Source organism: Oncorhynchus mykiss, chromosome 15 (genome assembly GCF_057628025.1).
Source record: "Oncorhynchus mykiss isolate SJ-2025 chromosome 15, ASM5762802v1, whole genome shotgun sequence".
Lineage (NCBI taxonomy): Eukaryota > Metazoa > Chordata > Actinopteri > Salmoniformes > Salmonidae > Oncorhynchus > Oncorhynchus mykiss.
The window spans coordinates 57,485,579-57,503,352 of NC_143036.1; the positions used below are offsets into that span (position 1 = coordinate 57,485,579).

Genomic DNA, 17,774 nt, shown 5'->3' on the forward strand with positions numbered 1-17,774 from the left:
TTCACCCTGCACACCCCAATTGACAAATAAACAAACCAAAACAAAGGCAAAGTCTTCTCATGCTTTGTTGATTTCAAAAAAGCCTTCGACTCAATTTGGCATGAGGGTCTGCTGTACAAATGTTGGGGGAAAAACACAAGACATTATACAATCCATGTACACAAACAAGTGTACGGTTAAAATTGACAAAAATCACGCACATTTCTTCCTAAAGGGCCGTGGGGTGAGACAGGGATGCAGCTTAAGCCCCACCCTCTTCAACATATATATCAACGGATTGGCGAGGACACTAGCACAGTCTCCAGTAGCCGGCCTCACCCTACTAGAATCTGTCTACTATTTGCTGATGATCTGGTGCTTCTGTCACCAACCAAGGAGGGCCTACAGCAGCACCTAGATCTTCTGCACAGATTCTGCCAGACCTGGGCCCTGACAGTAAATCTTAGTAAGACAAAAATAATGGTGTTCCAAAAAAGTCCAGTCGTCAGGGCCCCAAAGATAAATTCCATCTAGACACCTTTGCCCTAGAGCAAACAAAAAACTATACATTACATACCTTGACCTAAACATCAGCGCCACAGGTAACTTCCACAAAGCTGTCCACGAGCTGAGAGACAAGGCAAGAAGGGCCTTCTATGCCATCAAAAAGGAACATAAAATTTGACATACCAATTAGGATCTGGCTAAAAATACTTGAATCAGTTATAGAACTCATTGCCCTTTTATGGTTGTAAGGTCTGGAGAAGAGTCCCCTTAGCATGCTGGTCCTTGGGCTCTGTTCACAAACAGACCTTACAGAGCCCAAGGACAGCAAAACAATTAGACCCAACCAAATCTTGAGAAAACAAAAAGATTATTACTTAACACATTGGAAAGAATTAACAAAGAAACAGAGCAAACTAGAATGCTATTTGGCCCTAAACAGTGAGTACACAGTGGCAGAATAACTGACCACTGTGACTAACCCAAACTTAAGGAAAGCTTTGACTATGTACAGACTCAGTGTGCATAGCCTTGCTATTGAGAAAGGCCGCTGTAGGCAGACCTGGCTCTCAAGAGAAGACAGGCTATGTGCACACTGCCCACAAAATGAGGTGGGAACTGAGCTGCACTTCCTAACCTCCTGACAAATGTATGACCATACTAGAGACACATATTTCCCTCAGATAACACAGATCCACAAGAATTTGAAAACAAATTTTGATAAACTCCCATATCTACTGGGTGAAATACCACAATGTGCCATCACAGCAGCAAGATTTGTAACCTGTTGCCACAAGAAAAGGGCAACCAGTGAAGAACAAACATCATTGTAAATACAACCAATATTTATGTTTATGTAACAGTTTAGCTTCTGTCCCTCTCCTCACCCCTACCTGGGATCGAACCAGGGACCCTCTGCACACATTGACAACAGCCACCCTCGAAGCATCGTTACCCATCGCTCACAGCCCTTGCAGAGCAAGGGGAACAACTACTTCAAGGTCTCAGAGCGAGTGATGTCACCAATTGAAACACTATTAGCACGCACCCCACTAACCATTTCACACCGGTTACACTCACCCCCCTTTTGACCTCCCCCTTTTCCACAGCAACCAGTGATCCGGGTCACGGCACCAATGTAACAGTTTAGCTTTCGTCCCTCTCCTCGCCCCTACCTCGGCTTGAACCAGGGACCCTCTGCACACATTGACAACAGCCACCCTTGAAGCATCGTTACCCATCGCTCCACAAAAGCAGCGGCACTTGCAAAGCAAGGGGAACAACTGCTTCAAGGTCTCAGAGCGAGTGACGTCACTGATTGAAACTCTATTAGCGCGCACCCCGCTAACTTGCTAGTCATTTCACATCGGTTAAATTGACTTATTTTCCCTTTTGTACTTTAACTATTTGCACAGCATTACAACACTGTATATAGACACATAATGACATTTGAAATGTTTTTATTATTTAGAAACTTCTATAAGCGTAATGTTTACTGTTCATTTGTATTGTTTATTTCACTTTTGTTTATTATCTACTTCACTTGTTTTGTCAATGTTAACATATGTTTCCCATGCCAATAAAGCCATTGCGTTGAATTGAAATGAATATTCAATTCTCTGGCAACAGCTCTGGTGGACAAATTTGTTCACAAAATTGGAGAGAAATAAGCTTTTTGTGCTTATGGAACATTTCTGCAATCTTTTATTTCAGCTCAGGACCAACACTACATGGTGCGTTTAAATTTTTGTTTTGTATATTTTTTCAGTCATTCGTGGGCAGTTTTGAATAAGAAATACAAATAAGCATTGGATGTGAAATGCTCCAGGAATATAATATATTTTTTGACATTTTAGTATTGTGGACATGCTAGGCAACTCATAAACACCATATTTTCTAGAGTAAGATGATGGCAAGAGTCTTCAACCAGTAGGCATAAACCACCTGAATATTGATATTCATTAGATTTCTCTTGAAGGTTTGGTGATTTTGAGAAATGAATTGGTATAACAAGAACATTTTCAAACACCCAGCACTTGGTAAACATGGATCAGTGGTGGCCAACCCTCCTGAAGAGCAAGCATGATTTTATTCCAGCCCTTTTTAAAGTGATAGTTCACCCAAACTACAAAATGTTTGTGTCCTTACCTTGAAAGCAGTCTATGGACAAGGAGACTGCAATCTATGATTTGGTTACCCACTGCCATCAACCGTTAAAATTTCCTGGCCAAAATGTTGGTGTAGTGCGAACGCTACACTGTGTTGCATACAACTGTCCACCTGAGAACAGGGATTAATCCCTGCTTCCAACCTTCCCACTGTTTCTCGCATTGGCCTGTCTCCCTATCTCATTTCATTACTGTCTGAATAAAGTGTCAAACCACCTTTTTTTGCATACTTCACCTGTCATCCACCAAAAATTGCAATGTAACAAGTGGTCCAGTTTTGAGTGTTCATTTCATGTTCAAAGCATTCAGAATACACCTGACCCGTGTTTTATTTCTTTTTTATTTTCCACCCTGGTCATAGGCCTAAGCCATGTCAAAATATGTAGAATTGCAGGAAATTGGTTTTAAAATAGTAACGTTTCCCCCTGTCTAGGGGTTGTGCCAGTCAGTGGGCAAGGAAATTCACATAGCAAATCTCTCCAAGCTTTCTTCAAAAGTTGGCAGCTCTGCAAAATTAACAAACGAAGTAGGCAGCAGCATATATTTCACTAGGCAAGTCAGTTCAGAACAAATTCTTAATGACGGCCTAGGAACAGTGGGTTAACTGCCTTGTTCAGGGGTAGAACGACAGATTTTCACCTTGTCAGCTCAGGGATTCCATCCAGCAACTGTTTGGTTACTAGTCTGATGCTCTAACCACTAGGGTACCTGCCGCAGCCGTAAAGCACAGTGACATGCCTCGATGCAGTCCTATTGGTTCGTTATTGGGGGTGTGGCTTTCAGGGGTGTGGCGTTCGTTATTGGGGGTGTGGCTTTCAGGGGTGTGGCTTTCTTTTTGGCAACACATCCCGTGAATGAATCTGTTCTGTCATATTTCATCAAATCGGACTAACTCAGTGCACTGCTTGCTATGAACTCTATATGATGGTGTTTGCATGTTTATGTAAAAAGACTAATGGCCTGTTTGGAACACAGACAAGTAAAGAGAAGTTTTTGTTGTTGTTGCTAAATCTGATTTAGTGGGCCATGGCTCCCCATTGGGCCCACCCTGGCCTACGCCTCTGGTTAAGAAACATAATCTAAAATCTAAGGTTACCACAAATGATTCTGACAGAAGGGATATCTTCAGTCATGACCACTCCAGGTCTTAAGGTGGCAGTAAAAACTCATCTCTGCACTGTAAATACATATTACAGAGAGAAGAAGAAAGAGGGCTATCGTAAATCGCCACTATTTACATTGCTTTGCGTCCACCGCCTGCTGATTGCCGGTAAAATGGGGCAGGGCTAGAGCAGTTCCGTAACGCTTTGCCGAATTTGGAGCAGTTCATAAATGTGATTGTGAAACATAGCAATTACCGCTCGATTAGACACTATGGATCCCAATCGGATAATTCAAGCACTGAAAGGGACGATAGATCCCAACCTTCGGATAGCGGCTGAAAACGAACTCAATCAGGTGGGTGAATGGCCAAAATAACTTTGTTGTTTTTGTTATCCGGGCAGCATGAACCTATTTCCAGAAAGGTTTGTCCGTGTTTATGATTTGGATCGCAATAAGGCCATGTTTCGGGATCAATGATTTGTCGTTCTTTAACTTATATGTGCATCTCTCTGTTTATTTTGTAGGATACGAAACAGTAGTTTGACATGTAATGTAACTTCCGACACAAACTGTTGCACCGGAGAACAATAGAATTTTGAGGCAGTGTGTGCACACTGTGCAGCAGTCCAGAGATGTGGCTGTTCGTGAAACAATCTAGCTAGCAAGTGTCCGATTGGATTGTAATTGTAGACATAATGCGCGAGTTGAAACATTGTAACAATTGCAGCAATTTCAGCCAGCGATAGTAAAAGTTTACAATTTTGATGGGATTTGACCGGTGAATTCGCCCGAATCGCTCTTTCATCCAAAACCAAATCTAAATGCGATAGACAAATGCATCTTGTCAAAGCATCTTAAAGGGTCAATCTGCAATTGCTACATCTTTTTTTCGACTATAAATTCATGATATGTACTCATTGATTCTTGAAGAATCTCCCGAGTTTAGTTCCACTCTCCCACCCCATCAGAATCCAAAATATAAACTTGTTTCACTTTGTTTGTAAACAAAGGGAAATGTAAACAAACTCTACAGCCTCGTGTTTATTTCATGGATGGTCAGGCCTTGCATCCATAGCGCTGTCTATGAATTTAAGAGTAGTTCATTTTCTTCAGCCACTTCCTCAGCTTTTTACTGAATTAGGGGCGGGCAGAACGCTGTGTTAGTTGGAAGATGTGTAACATAAGACTTGTAGCATATGCAGACCTAGGTCATGATTGCATCACTGATAATAACTACATCTGCAATAGGCCTGCACTGCCTTGACTTTACATAATGTCCACTTCAGTAGGTTTGCACTAATCAGGACAAAAGATTGGCATTTGCTGGAGACAGAATGCTGACTGTTCTGCAGCAGGTGAGCAGTTTTGACAGGCAGAGGAGGAGGGATAGAGGGAGATAGTGAGAGAAAGCGTTCGGTACAAAATATCCCTCCTTTTTTAAATAGTTGGTTGCTGGTTTAATCTTTGACAGACCATGGCTTGTTCTACTACCTTAAATCTGATAACTGGTCTGGGAGCGAGTGAATAAGCTACATGCTTCCCCTGTTGTGTATTTTCCTTATTCTTCAGTTAGTACTGACCTCAACAAACAACCTGGGAATCCACCTCCTTCCACTCCGCCGTGTCACCATAAAGATGTTTTGACCCCTGTGCTCAGCGTGTGCTGTAGTTGTCAAACTGACCGCTGAAGTGGTCAGGCGTTTGACTGTATGTGGTCCAATTTGGGTTGAGCTCATTTCAAGGCAGTCTTATCTTGTGTGTTCCAGTCGTACAAGATCATCAACTTCGCCCCCACTCTGCTCCAGATCATTGTGTCTGAACAGGTGGAGTTCCCTGTTCGCCAAGCAGGTAAGAACCTTGCCTCAGAACATGACATAAAGACCTGCATCTGGCTGTTTTTAAAACATCACTGGACCAATGCAACAGTTATAAACAACACTGATAATAGCCTCACTTTGGGCCGGTGTCCCGGACACAGATTAAGCCTCCTGGACAGAATGTCACTTTCAATGGAGATTCTTCATCAAGCTGGCTTTTTAGCTGCCACGTGAATGAATGAATTGTACGGTAGAATTGTGTCAGTCTTGCCAGTCTGAGTGATGTATATCTCTGTGCGCCAGCGGCCATCTACCTAAAGAACATGGTGAGCCAGTACTGGCAGGACCGCGAGCCCTCTCTAGGGGAGGCGGTGTTCCCCTTCAACATCCACGAGAACGACCGCACGCAGATCAGAGACAACATCGTGGAGGGCATCATCCAGTGTCCCGAGTCCATCCGGTGGGTCCTGCTGTCTTAACCTCCTTTACCTTCCTTAACCCACTCACCCTTACCTCTTAGCCTGATACTCAGGGCAGGTGGTGCAGTGCTCCGGTCCCCTGCTCTTCTCTACCTAGAGCCTTTGAAATTGTGTCACTTGACTGTATATGTAATCTGTGACTACAAGTGCCCAATGAAGAGCGATGGGAGGATCATTTAGTGATGGCATGTTAGAGAAAGAATACAATGCTGATGTATGTGTGTGTATTCTCTCTCCCAGGGCCCAGTTGACAGTGTGTTTGAGAGCCATCATAAAGCACGACTTCCCGGGGCGCTGGACGGCCATAGTGGATAAAATCGGCCTGTATCTGCAGTCTCAGAACAGTGGCAGCTGGTACGGCAGCCTCCTGGCCCTCTACCAGCTGGTCAAGACCTACGAGTGAGTCAACCACCCGAGGATCACTTACTAGTGATCAAGTCATAACGATGCTGTGTTTTGAGACACCATTTTTAGTCCGAGTTTAGTAGTTCTAGTGTATAAGCTGAGTGACATAAATTATTATTCCATTTACACTTTTCCGTCATTGCACCCAGCTTGTTGTCGATGATATCACATCTGCGTGCTGTCTCATGCTGATGTGCTGTGTGTGTCTGTCTGTGTCTATGTCTGTGTGTGTCAGGTATAAGAAGGCAGAGGAGAGGGATCCGCTGCTAGCAGCCATGCAGATCTTCCTGCCCCGTATACAGCAGCTTGTCACCCAGCTACTGCCTGACAGCACCATCTTCTCTGTCCTCGTACAGAAACAGATCCTCAAGATCTTCCACGCACTCGTACAGGTGAGAGAAGGGACTGTGTGTGTGACTGTGCGCTCAAGTGTCTGTGACTAACAGCATGTGGCGTGCGTGTGCACGTTTGTGTGATACTAATACCAGTGTGTGTCTATTCTGCTCCTACAGTACTCCCTGCCTCTCCAGCTGATTAATAACACAGTCATTACCCATTGGATGGAGATCCTCAGAGCTGTTATGGACAGGGATGTCCCCCCAGTAAGGTTTATTTCATCCTTCTTCATTGTGTAGACCTTCTGCAAATTCCTCTACCTATGTTTTTTTTATTGAAGGGGAGTAGCGAACCTCTGTTGTGTGTGTGTGTGTGTGTGTGTGTGGTTGCTAGGAGACGTTGGAAGTGGATGAAGATGACCGTCCTGACTTGGTGTGGTGGAAAAGTAAGAAGTGGGCCCTACACATCATCACCAGACTGTTCGAGAGGTGAGGGGACACGGGAGATGTATTTGTGTGTTGATGAATTTGGATGTATGTTGATGTGAATATGTTTGTCTGTTTGTGGATCGTTGCCTTTCTTTTCAGTCTAACCATGTTGTTCTATACTTCCGTGGCAGGTACGGAAGCCCAGGCAACGTGACAAAGGAGTACTTTGAGTTTGCAGACTTTTTCTTGAAGACGTACGCTGTAGGGATCCAACAGGTAAGAGTTTGTAACACTCTAAATATGACATCAAACCTTGAATGTATATATGTCTGTTGTCCACATCTACCAATGTTGATGTATGTGTGTACATGAGCAGCGGTAGTCTTCTGTTAAGTCTGACCCCATACCATCTGATGTGACCTCGTCTCTGGGTGGTCTCCTTCAGGTCCTGTTGAAGGTGCTGGACCAACACCGACAGAAGCAGTATGTCACGCCTCACGTTCTCCAGAAATCTCTTAACTACCTGAACCAGGGCCTGTCTCACTCCCTCACCTGGAAACACATGAAGCCACACATGCAGGTGGGTCACACACACACACACACACATACACACACACACACACACACATACACACACACACACACACACACACACACGTAGTAATTGATCTAATCTGAATACTGCTATGCTTCTAAAAACTATGTTGCAATTCCACTTCTAGTAGTTAGTAGTTAACCTGAACGTGTGTGTACTGTGTGTTCCACAGACCATCAGCCAAGAGGTGATCTTCCCTCTAATGTGTTACAAAGACGAGGATGAGAAACTGTGGCAGGAGGATCCATACGAGTACATCCGCATGAAGTTCAGTGAGTACACACGTTCTGTAACTCAGTCAGTTAGTAGTTACGGAGGTAGTGGGACATTGTATGGTCAGTACACACAATGACATGTCAGATTGAAAATGTACGGCTTCCATAGAATAGACATACAGTGAATTGTGAGCTTGGCTGTGTTTCTTTCTCTGTTCCAGATGTGTATGATGACCATGCCCTCCCTGCCACCGCCGCCCAGAGCCTCCTGTGTAAAGCAGCCCGCAAGAGGAAGGAGGTGAGTGGAGAACCACACTAGAACCTAACAAAAACTACCCAACAGTCCTAAATAGCTTATTTTCCTCATTTCCTTTCCTTAACTGAGTCTTCGCTGATATGACTTTCATCACTGCTCTGTCCCCCCCACCCCCCTCTTCCCAGGTTCTTCCCCAGATGATGGAGTTCTGCCACCAGATCATGATGGAGCCCTCTGCTGACCCCCGCAGGAAGGATGGGGCGCTGCACGTCATCGGCTCACTGGCCGAACTCCTACTGAAGGTCAGCAATGTGTGTGTCTCTGTACTTTCTCCTATTGTTTTATGGCCTGTTTAGTCTATCTGTGACTGAGTCTTCTCTTCCTGTTGTCGTCCTGTAGAAGCGGGTGTACAGGGAGCAGATGGAGCTGATGTTACAGAACTATGTGTTCCCTCTACTCAACTCCCCTCTGGGATACCTCCGGGCTAGGGTGAGAGAGAGACACACACACACACGCAGCGCGCTTTCACTCCAAGGTCCCTCTAACCCAACTCTTCTCATGGAGATGAGAATGGGTGTGTAAGAACATGTGTGAGTGTGTTTGCAGTTCTTCAATCTTTAAAATGGCTCCTTCCCTCTTTATATCTACAGTCCTGTTGGGTGCTACATTCCATACAGTTCCATCCATGTGAGTCAGAATGATCTGTCAGTCCTGTTTTATATAGACTAAACATCCCCTCCCTGCATTTCTTTACCCCCCTCACCCCTGCTCTTTTACTTACTGGCCACCTTCGGGCAGGTGAACGTGTTGGGAAGCACCACTGCACCTTTTGGTGACTGGAAGTGGATAGTGCTGATTTGTACATGATGTGGATAGGCTCCAAACTGATAGCGATGCCCATCCGTGTGGGATATAGATCAGTGATTGAAGATATAGATCAGTGATTGTAACCCTGTGTTTGTCCTCAGTCGTGCTGGGTGCTGCATTCGTTCAGCCCGCTGCATTTCCATAACGAGTTGGTCCTGAGGAATGCGGTGGAGCTGGTCAAACAGGGGCTCTTAGCAGACAAGGAGATGCCCGTCAAGGTGGAGGCTGCTATCGCCTTGCAGACACTGGTCAGCAACCAGGAGCAAGGTCTGAGGTTCACACACATACATGGATACACACACACACACACACACACACACACACTGAACCCTCTCTCTCCCTCTCTTTAGCTAAGGTCTACATCAGGCCCTACATCCGGCCTGTCATGCAGGAGCTGCTCCACGTCATCAAGGAGACGGAGAACGATGACCTCACTAACGTCATTCAAAAGATGATCTGCGAGTACAACCAGGAAGTGGCTGTCATCGCCGTCGACATGACCCAGAACCTGGTACGCCTCCACTGTCTTGCTCTACTGTTTAAATGTGTGTGTGTGTACAGGCGTCCGCATTTTTTTCTTGAGGCAAGCCAAAGTCGATAGCGGACTGCACCAAACATCTTCGTTAGATGTAAAAATGCATGACTAAGATCTCCTAGGCATGCCATTTTTTTGTTAGATTAATTCTGACTGTTTTGGCTGCGGTGTCTCAAGACGGACAAACAGTACTATTGTCGCTTTTTTCCCCCGTTTTTCAAGCAAAGGTCATTTAAGCCAGCACAGCCAAACCGAAGCATGCGAAAGCCTTAACACCGCCTGCATATGTGTGTCTCCAGGCTGAGATCTTCACCAAGGTGCTACAGAGTGAAGAGTATGAGGAGAGTGAAGACAAGACTGTGATGGCTCTGGGGATCCTCAGCACCATAGACACCATACTCACTGTTATGGAGGACCACAAGGAGGTGAGACAGACACTGGATACTCACTCACACATGCTACAGATGTACACACACACTCACCCCATTCCAAATCGAGTCCTCTGGAGCTCCAGTTGAATGTGTGATGATTGGTGATTGATTTGCTCCCTCTCCCCTGCTTTGTTTGAACACACAGTGTTATTGAGCACGGTGTGAATGTTATGTCAGACTAGGGCTGTGACGGTCATGTAATTTTGGGTGACTGTAATTGACCTGCCAAATTACTGTGCTCACCGTAATAACCGTTTGATCTTTTACACATTTTTGTTCCTCTCCGCTCCTGATTGCATGTGCCCCCATAGAAATAGAATGAATAGAACGGGCGTCCCCATTCAAGTCAATGATGGCGTAATGGGTGTACTGGCAGCTATTGCGAGTGTACCCATAGAAGTAAAATCAGGAAGTGTTTAACCATCAACATGTGCTGTGATTTGTTGATTCACCTCCACTGACATTACACAAAATACATACCATTGCATGAGCCACATCAGTTATCATTTGAATGAACAAATTACATTTCGGGCAAGGAGCATCAAAGTTTCATAACGTTGTTAAGAGTCCACGTTACTGCGGGAAACGGTCAACCGCGGGAATGCCCTGGCGTCCTGTCTTCAGCCGGCTGTTCGTTCCACTTTTTTCTTTTCATTCCCCATTTTACGGTTATGGTTATATATACGGTTATTTTCATGGAGGTCTTCATCCGTAACCGTCGGTTATACGGTAATTGTGCCAGCCCTATGTCAGACCGATATTAGCCTGGGATCAATAGATGATCTTTGACCTTTTGATATCACTTTCTCTTTCTGCCTGTATCTTTCCTCTCTCACCCTCTTGACTGCCTCTCGTTCTTTCGTTATCGTGTTCTCTCTCCCTCTCCATCTCCCTCTCTCTCAGATCACTCAGCAGTTGGAGGGCATCTGTTTACAGGTGATAGGCCTGGTGCTGCAGAAGCCCATCATAGGTATGGCAGGTGTGTGTGCTCACGTCACTCTGTTTTTGTGTGTACACACATACTCATTTGTTTGCTGTGTGTGTCTATTCCTCTCTGTGACCTTTTGTGCGTGTTTGCTTTTCACACTCACACACACCTCACACATATTCATCTCACTTCCCTGTTCCAGTGAGCCACCCCCCTCTTTTGTATAACACCTTGTCCATTTCCGTCTCATAATGAACACTGTCTAACTGTCAAAAGCTGTTCACCTTGCACTTCCCCAAATCCCAGATGACCAGGCACCATTCATGCCTGTAATTGGCTTGTGTGTGTATGTGTGTTTCTGGGTGTGTAATCCCATCTGTGGTGTGTGTGTGTGTGTGTAATCACATCTGTGCTGTGTGTGTGTAAGGAGAGAATACAGCTCTATGTTAATGAATGGATTATGTGATAACCTGTTATAACGAGAGTTTCCTTCAGGACGAGTGGAGGGGTCACTGTGGAAGATTATTTATCTTTCAAAGGGAAACATAAATTCGATGATCTGTTTCCTCCTCTTCTCCCTCCCCTCCAGAGTTCTACGAGGAGATTCTGTCCCTGGCGTTTGGGTTGACCTGCCAGACCATCTCCCCTCAGATGTGGCAGCTACTGGTGGTTCTCTACGGGGTCTTCCAGCACGACTGCTTTGACTACTTCACGGGTACAGTACTGAGTCACTGGTCAACGGTCACCTGTCTGTTAGTGAGAATATTGGGCTTACACACCTGTCTAGGTGAACATTGAATATCACAGTGAATGTAATGTTGAATAGCATGATGGTGACGCTGATGCTCGCCCAACACGATGATGATCTCGGTCTGGTCTCTTTCAGATATGATGCCTCTTTTGCACAACTACGTTACCGTGGATACAGACACGCTCCTGTCCAACCCCAAATACTTAGAGGTCATATACACCATGTGCAAAAAGGTGTGTGTGTGTGTGTATGTATGTGTTCAGGTAGAGTTTGATGAAGTGTCCCATGTTGACCTTTGACTCCTGTGCTGTAGGTGCTGACCAGTGATGCAGGTGAGGATGCAGAGTGTCACGCTGCTAAGCTGCTAGAGGTCATCGTCCTCCAGTGTCGGGGGAGGGGCATCGACCAGGTGAGAGGGACCGCGAAGGCTTCTGGGTAGTATTTAAGGGTAGACGTGGTCCCAGTTCAGCCCAAACCAGTTCGCTTTCCCTTCCCACACCCTGAATCTCCCGTTGGGAGGGATGATTGCTATCAATATTGTATTGATTCTTCTCTCTCAGCCCCATGTTATCTGCCACAGTTTTAATGATCTTCCTGTAAATGTCAGACAGATATTACCCAGTCAACAATAGCTATCTCTTGTTCTCTCTCTCTTTCTCACTCCCTCTTCCCCTCCAGTGTATCCCATTGTTCGTGGAGGCTGTGTTGGAGCGGCTAACCAGAGGTGTGAAGTCCAGTGAGCTGAGGACCATGTGTCTGCAGGTGGCCATCGCTGCTCTCTACTACAACCCAGCCCTGCTCATCCACACGCTGGACAACATGCACTTCCCCCACACCCCAATGCCCATCACCGCTCACTTCATCAACCAGTGGATGAATGATACTGAGTTCTTCCTGGGGTAAGTGTATAAACTAAGCCATACGCCTGTCGTGTCTTTGGCTATGCCGGATTAAGTGATATGACATGCTATTCTATAAAATCCTTTCTCCGTAATTAATATTACCTGATTGAGCTCATCATGTAAATGTAATTAGCTAGAGAGTCGGGGCACCACAAAATAATATTTATAGAGCTGTTATCTTCTGAATAAACTCTTAAAGACCTAGTAATATTTTACATCAATAGCAGTCAATATTAATCGTCACCTTAATTCAGTCTCATCTGAAAGTTGTAAATTCTTGGTTATCTTCACGAACCCTGGCTAACAAGTTGAGTCAGCAATACAAAATTGAGTTTAATTATTTATTTACTAAATACCTAACTAATCACACAGAATTACATATACGCAGAATGAATTATACCTTGATTACAAATTACGTCAAAGGAAAACGTTCCTAGCGGGCGGAACAGATATGACAGCTGGTTACACAAAAGAAAAGGGGCTGTTGTAGTAATGTCATTGTGTGGTAGACGGGATACTCTGTCTGTTCTTTCCTAACCTGCGTTTGCAGCTGCTGTTGCTAACTCAACGGCTAGGAGGTGTCACTTCTGTAGTGAATAAGAGTTCAAAGTTCATACCATTCGCAACCAAAGCTCACGCTGAGGTTGGCTTCGTTCTGTAGTTATTATCTGAACCATTCTGACATCGGACCGTCGTCCTCACATCCTCGGAACGGGAGGTTACATTTTCGTCAAGGCTTTATATAGTGGAGCGAGAAGGGTGTGTTTGAAAACATTTAAATTGAACAACAATTCCATGTAAATCCGATAACTCTGATGTGTAGACTTTCCACTGTAGAGTTTGTCATCTTATCATTGATGAGAATGTCTCAGATGACAACCGAACTGACATCATATTCATTAAGTACCACCGCATATGTTCCATTGGTCGGATTACCAGAATATAGTTAATTTCCCCCCACCTTCTGACGTTCCCAGAATCTCTATGTTAACCAAGGGTTTTGCAAATGTAACCTCAGTAGGGTAGAGAGAGGAAAACGTGGAGAAGAGGTATTTATGACTGTCATAAACCTACCCCCCAGGCCAACGTCATGACACGCCCTACATCCTATGCCATGTACACAACCCACTATAAAGTACACAGTGGCTAAACAACGTGCCTAAACCATGATGCTTAAATATTACTAGACCCATACTGTATACAGTCAACTTAATCAACTATATTGTTAGCCATCACTGAGTCACACTGTAGTCTTCCTATAGCAGTGTAAAACATATGGGATTTACAGTATTTATACCTACTACAGTACACTATACATGATTTATTCACCACCTACCTGTAGTTCTCTCTCTCCCTCCCTCCACTCTTCCCTCTCCCAGGCTCCATGACCGTAAGATGTGTATCATCGGACTGAGTGTTCTGATGGAGCTACCCTCCAGGCCAGTGGTGGTAGAAGGGGTAGCGGCTCAGATCGTCCCCAGCGTCCTGCTCCTGTTCCTGGGGCTCAAACACCTGTACTCCTCCCGCCTCCTCAACAAGCCAGACCTACTGGCCTGCACTGGGGTACCTGAGGAGGACCAGAACGGTGAGAGGTGGAAAACGGGCGACAGAGGAGGAGAGGAGACAGGAGAAATGAGAGAGGAATGGAGAGAGCAGGCAAGAGAGGAGGAGAGAAAGGGAATAGCGAGATGCTAATACTGTTGAGTCAAACCTTCTTTTTGGAAGCCATGGGGTAGGGCCAGGGATAATGTCAATGGTAGAAGATTAAGATTAGCCCTACCTATGGATGTGGTAGGAATCAGTCCTCAGCTGATCACACGTGTTGCTTTACACATCTATGGCCAGGTTTCAACACCTCTGGACCTCTCTCTCTCTCTCTCGCTTGACTTCTCACTCTGAATACAGGTCATTTGATTTGATTTGATTTGAGGTCATATTAGTTGCACTACATTGCCCTACATGCCGCAGGGCAGCTGTGCTGGCATTCCTCAGTCAAGTGTAAAGAACGGCAGGGTACAGGGGACGTTAGGATGAAGGAAATTGTTATGTACGTTAGCTAAGCAGCTGTTACTGTAATTGGGTATATTGAAACGGCATTAAGAAAAATTGTGCCTTTCAAAAAAGGTAAAAGGGTCATTTCTTTCTATTCATTCTGTTTTTCTATGTGTGTGTGATTTGCTGCATCTGTCTGTCTGTCTGCATGTGTGTTGCGTCCACAGAGGAGATCCCCAGTGATGAGGATGAGGTGAATGCGAACCGTAACACCACGATGCAACAGCAGACCTGCACACCCGTAGGCCACGAGGACGACGATGAGGAGGATGAAGACTACTGGGATGAAGAGGGGCTGGAGGGGACACCTCTGGAGGAGTACAACACGCCCCTGGACTATGACAATGGAGAGGACGAGTACCAGTTCTTCACCGCTGCCCTACTCAGTAAGCGGTTACACATCTACACACACCGACTCGCTCACAAACGCACACACAGCTACTTGTGCGCACACACACACAGAGAAAAAAGGAATATGCATGCATACATGCCAGGCATCTAATTCCTTACTCTCTCCTGTGTGTACTATAGGGGTCCAGAACACTGACCAGCCTTGGTACCAGTCTCTGACCACGCCCCTCAGTGATGACCAGAAGAAACAGCTGCAGGAGATCTACAGCCTGTCCCAGCAGAGGAGGAGCACCGCCGCCAAGGGCCAATGGTGAGGCAGAAAAGAGGACCAATGGGGAGAGAGGACAGAGGGCCAATGAGGGGGAGAGAGGACAGAGGGCCAATGAGGGGGAGAGAGGACAGAGGGCCAATGAGGGGGGAGAGAGGACAGAGGGCCAATGAGGGGGAGAGAGGACAGAGGGCCAATGAGGGGAGAGAGAGGACAGAGGGCCAATGGGGGGGAGAGAGGACAGAGGGCCAATGGGGGGAGAGAGAGGACAGAGGGCCAATGGGGGGAGAGAGAGGACAGAGGGCCAATGGGGGGAGAGAGAGGACAGAGGGCCAATGGGGGGGGAGAGAGGACAGAGGGCCAATGGGGGGGGAGAGAGGACAGAGGGCCAATGGGGGGGGAGAGAGGACAGAGGGCCAATGGGGGGGGAGAGAGGACAGAGGGCCAATGGGGGGGGAGAGAGGACAGAGGGCCAATGGGGGGGGAGAGAGGACAGAGGGCCAATGGGGGGGGAGAGAGGACAGAGGGCCAATGGGGGGGGAGAGAGGACAGAGGGCCAATGGGGGGGAGAGAGGACAGAGGGCCAATGGGGGGGGAGAGAGGACAGAGGGCCAATGGGGGGGGAGAGAGGACAGAGGGCCAATGGGGGGGGGGGAGAGGACAGAGGGCCAATGGGGGGGAGAGAGGACAGAGGGCCAATGGGGGGGAGAGAGGACAGAGGGCCAATGGGGGGGAGAGAGGACAGAGGGCCAATGGGGGGGAGAGAGGACAGAGGGCCAATGGGGGGGAGAGAGGACAGAGGGCCAATGAGGGGGAGAGAGGACAGAGGGCCAATGGGGGGGAGAGAGGACAGAGGGCCAATGGGGGGAGAGAGAGGACAGAGGGCCAATGGGGGGGAGAGAGGACAGAGGGCCAATGGGGGGGAGAGAGGACAGAGGGCCAATGGGGGGGAGAGAGGACAGAGGGCCAATGGGGGGGAGAGAGGACAGAGGGCCAATGGGGGGGAGAGAGGACAGAGGGCCAATGGGGGGGGGAGAGAGGACAGAGGGCCAATGGGGGGGGAGAGAGGACAGAGGGCCAATGGGTTGGGAGCTGGTGAGGCTGAAGAATAAGGATGCAAGGTGTAAAATACAACATACAGTAAAAGGTTGTTGATTTAAACATGTATTTTGTCAAGCATGCTGTATTTTCCAGTACGTTGAGTCCTAACACTGTGTCATGTTGTTTCAGAGCTGTAAGAGACATGGCTGGAGGCCTGGATGGAAGGAAGAGTAGCAGCAGAGTTCTAGTCTGATCTGAAGTGGATTTAAAACACACCAAGAACTGTTTCAGTCCAGATCAGACCAGATCTAACTAGATTTTTACTGATCCCACCAAGACTGGGCCATCTAGATCCGTAACTGAACTGGGTGGAGACATACCAGAGACCATAATACCAGGACTTTACACACTTTACGGTTCACATCCCAGACCGTAATTGGACCACACCCACCCCAGAGAGAGAGTGTGTGTGTGTGAGAGATTGATGTCCTACTCTGTATCACTGACCAGCGAATTCATCTTCTAGTGCAGTACAGTCCTTGGGTCTGTGATTCTGTAACTGAGTGAATGTAAGTATTGTACACAAAATCCCTGTTTCTTTATAGCCTGGCTTTTGTATGGTCTCGAGAGGACTGGCCAGATGTCCTTGGTTGCCATGGCATCAATCAGAACCATGTGTCAGTTAGTCTGAACCAAGGCTGTGGAGCTAATGGACGGACAGACAGACGTGTTTGGGGTTAAGGGTTAGGGGTCAGTGACCTTTGACCCACGGGGGTGGGGGGGGGGGGGTTCCTTTCACTCTGATGAAATGTAATAGGGGGCAAGATGCTGGGAGGAGAGCTTTTGTTTGTCTTTGTCTTGTTTTTATAACTGTTTTCATTTAACTTAAGAAAATCCTAAACGTTCATGTAACATCTAGCCCAGTGCTTTTTCCTGTCATGTCACTATAGTGAGTGTTTGTAGGTTTGTGCTCCTCTGCCTGCAGGTGTGCGTGGGGGTTAAGATTTTTATATTGATTTCGCACAGAGAACATGTGGATATTGCTGTAGCTGAAACTTTGCATCTTTGAACATCTCTTCCTGCTCTGTTGAATCAATACTAGGTCAGAGTTCACTGCTGCGATCAATCCTCATTTATAAAACATCCAGCCCAGTAACACACAGTTGGATTGAACAACTACTGTAACATTATGCAGGTTAACAGTATCAGCAGGAGTAAATATGTTTTCATTTACAGGCTTCTCTCAGGGCCCATGTTCAGATACTTTAAAGGGGATTCCTCCCTCCATGGTTCTGACACAAGACAGAGGGAATAACAGGATGAAATCTGGCTTTCACCAGTCCACAAACTATCTGAACTTGG

The 17,774-nt window shown here is 46.4% G+C and overlaps 1 protein-coding gene across 2 annotated transcripts; it reads left to right on the forward strand.

The window, feature by feature from the left end:
- Nucleotides 1–3,887: 3,887 nt before the first annotated feature.
- LOC110490322 (importin-8) lies at nt 3,888–17,565 on the forward strand. Of its 2 annotated transcripts, none has more exons than XM_036944634.2 (25): nt 3,888–4,109; nt 5,522–5,603; nt 5,876–6,032; nt 6,292–6,450; nt 6,692–6,848; nt 6,969–7,058; nt 7,186–7,280; nt 7,412–7,496; nt 7,666–7,800; nt 7,988–8,087; nt 8,252–8,328; nt 8,472–8,588; nt 8,686–8,775; nt 9,255–9,420; nt 9,504–9,664; nt 9,988–10,113; nt 11,023–11,098; nt 11,637–11,762; nt 11,934–12,031; nt 12,112–12,207; nt 12,477–12,697; nt 14,080–14,285; nt 14,920–15,138; nt 15,284–15,413; nt 16,602–17,565. In XM_036944634.2, coding segments are annotated over exons 1-25 (3,054 nt in total). In that variant the 5' UTR covers nt 3,888–4,025; the 3' UTR covers nt 16,603–17,565. The 2 variants fall into 2 exon arrangements, with proteins under 2 accessions (XP_036800529.2, XP_036800530.2); XM_036944635.2 differs by having other exon boundaries at nt 3,890–4,109; nt 11,023–11,089.
- Nucleotides 17,566–17,774: the final 209 nt, after the last annotated feature.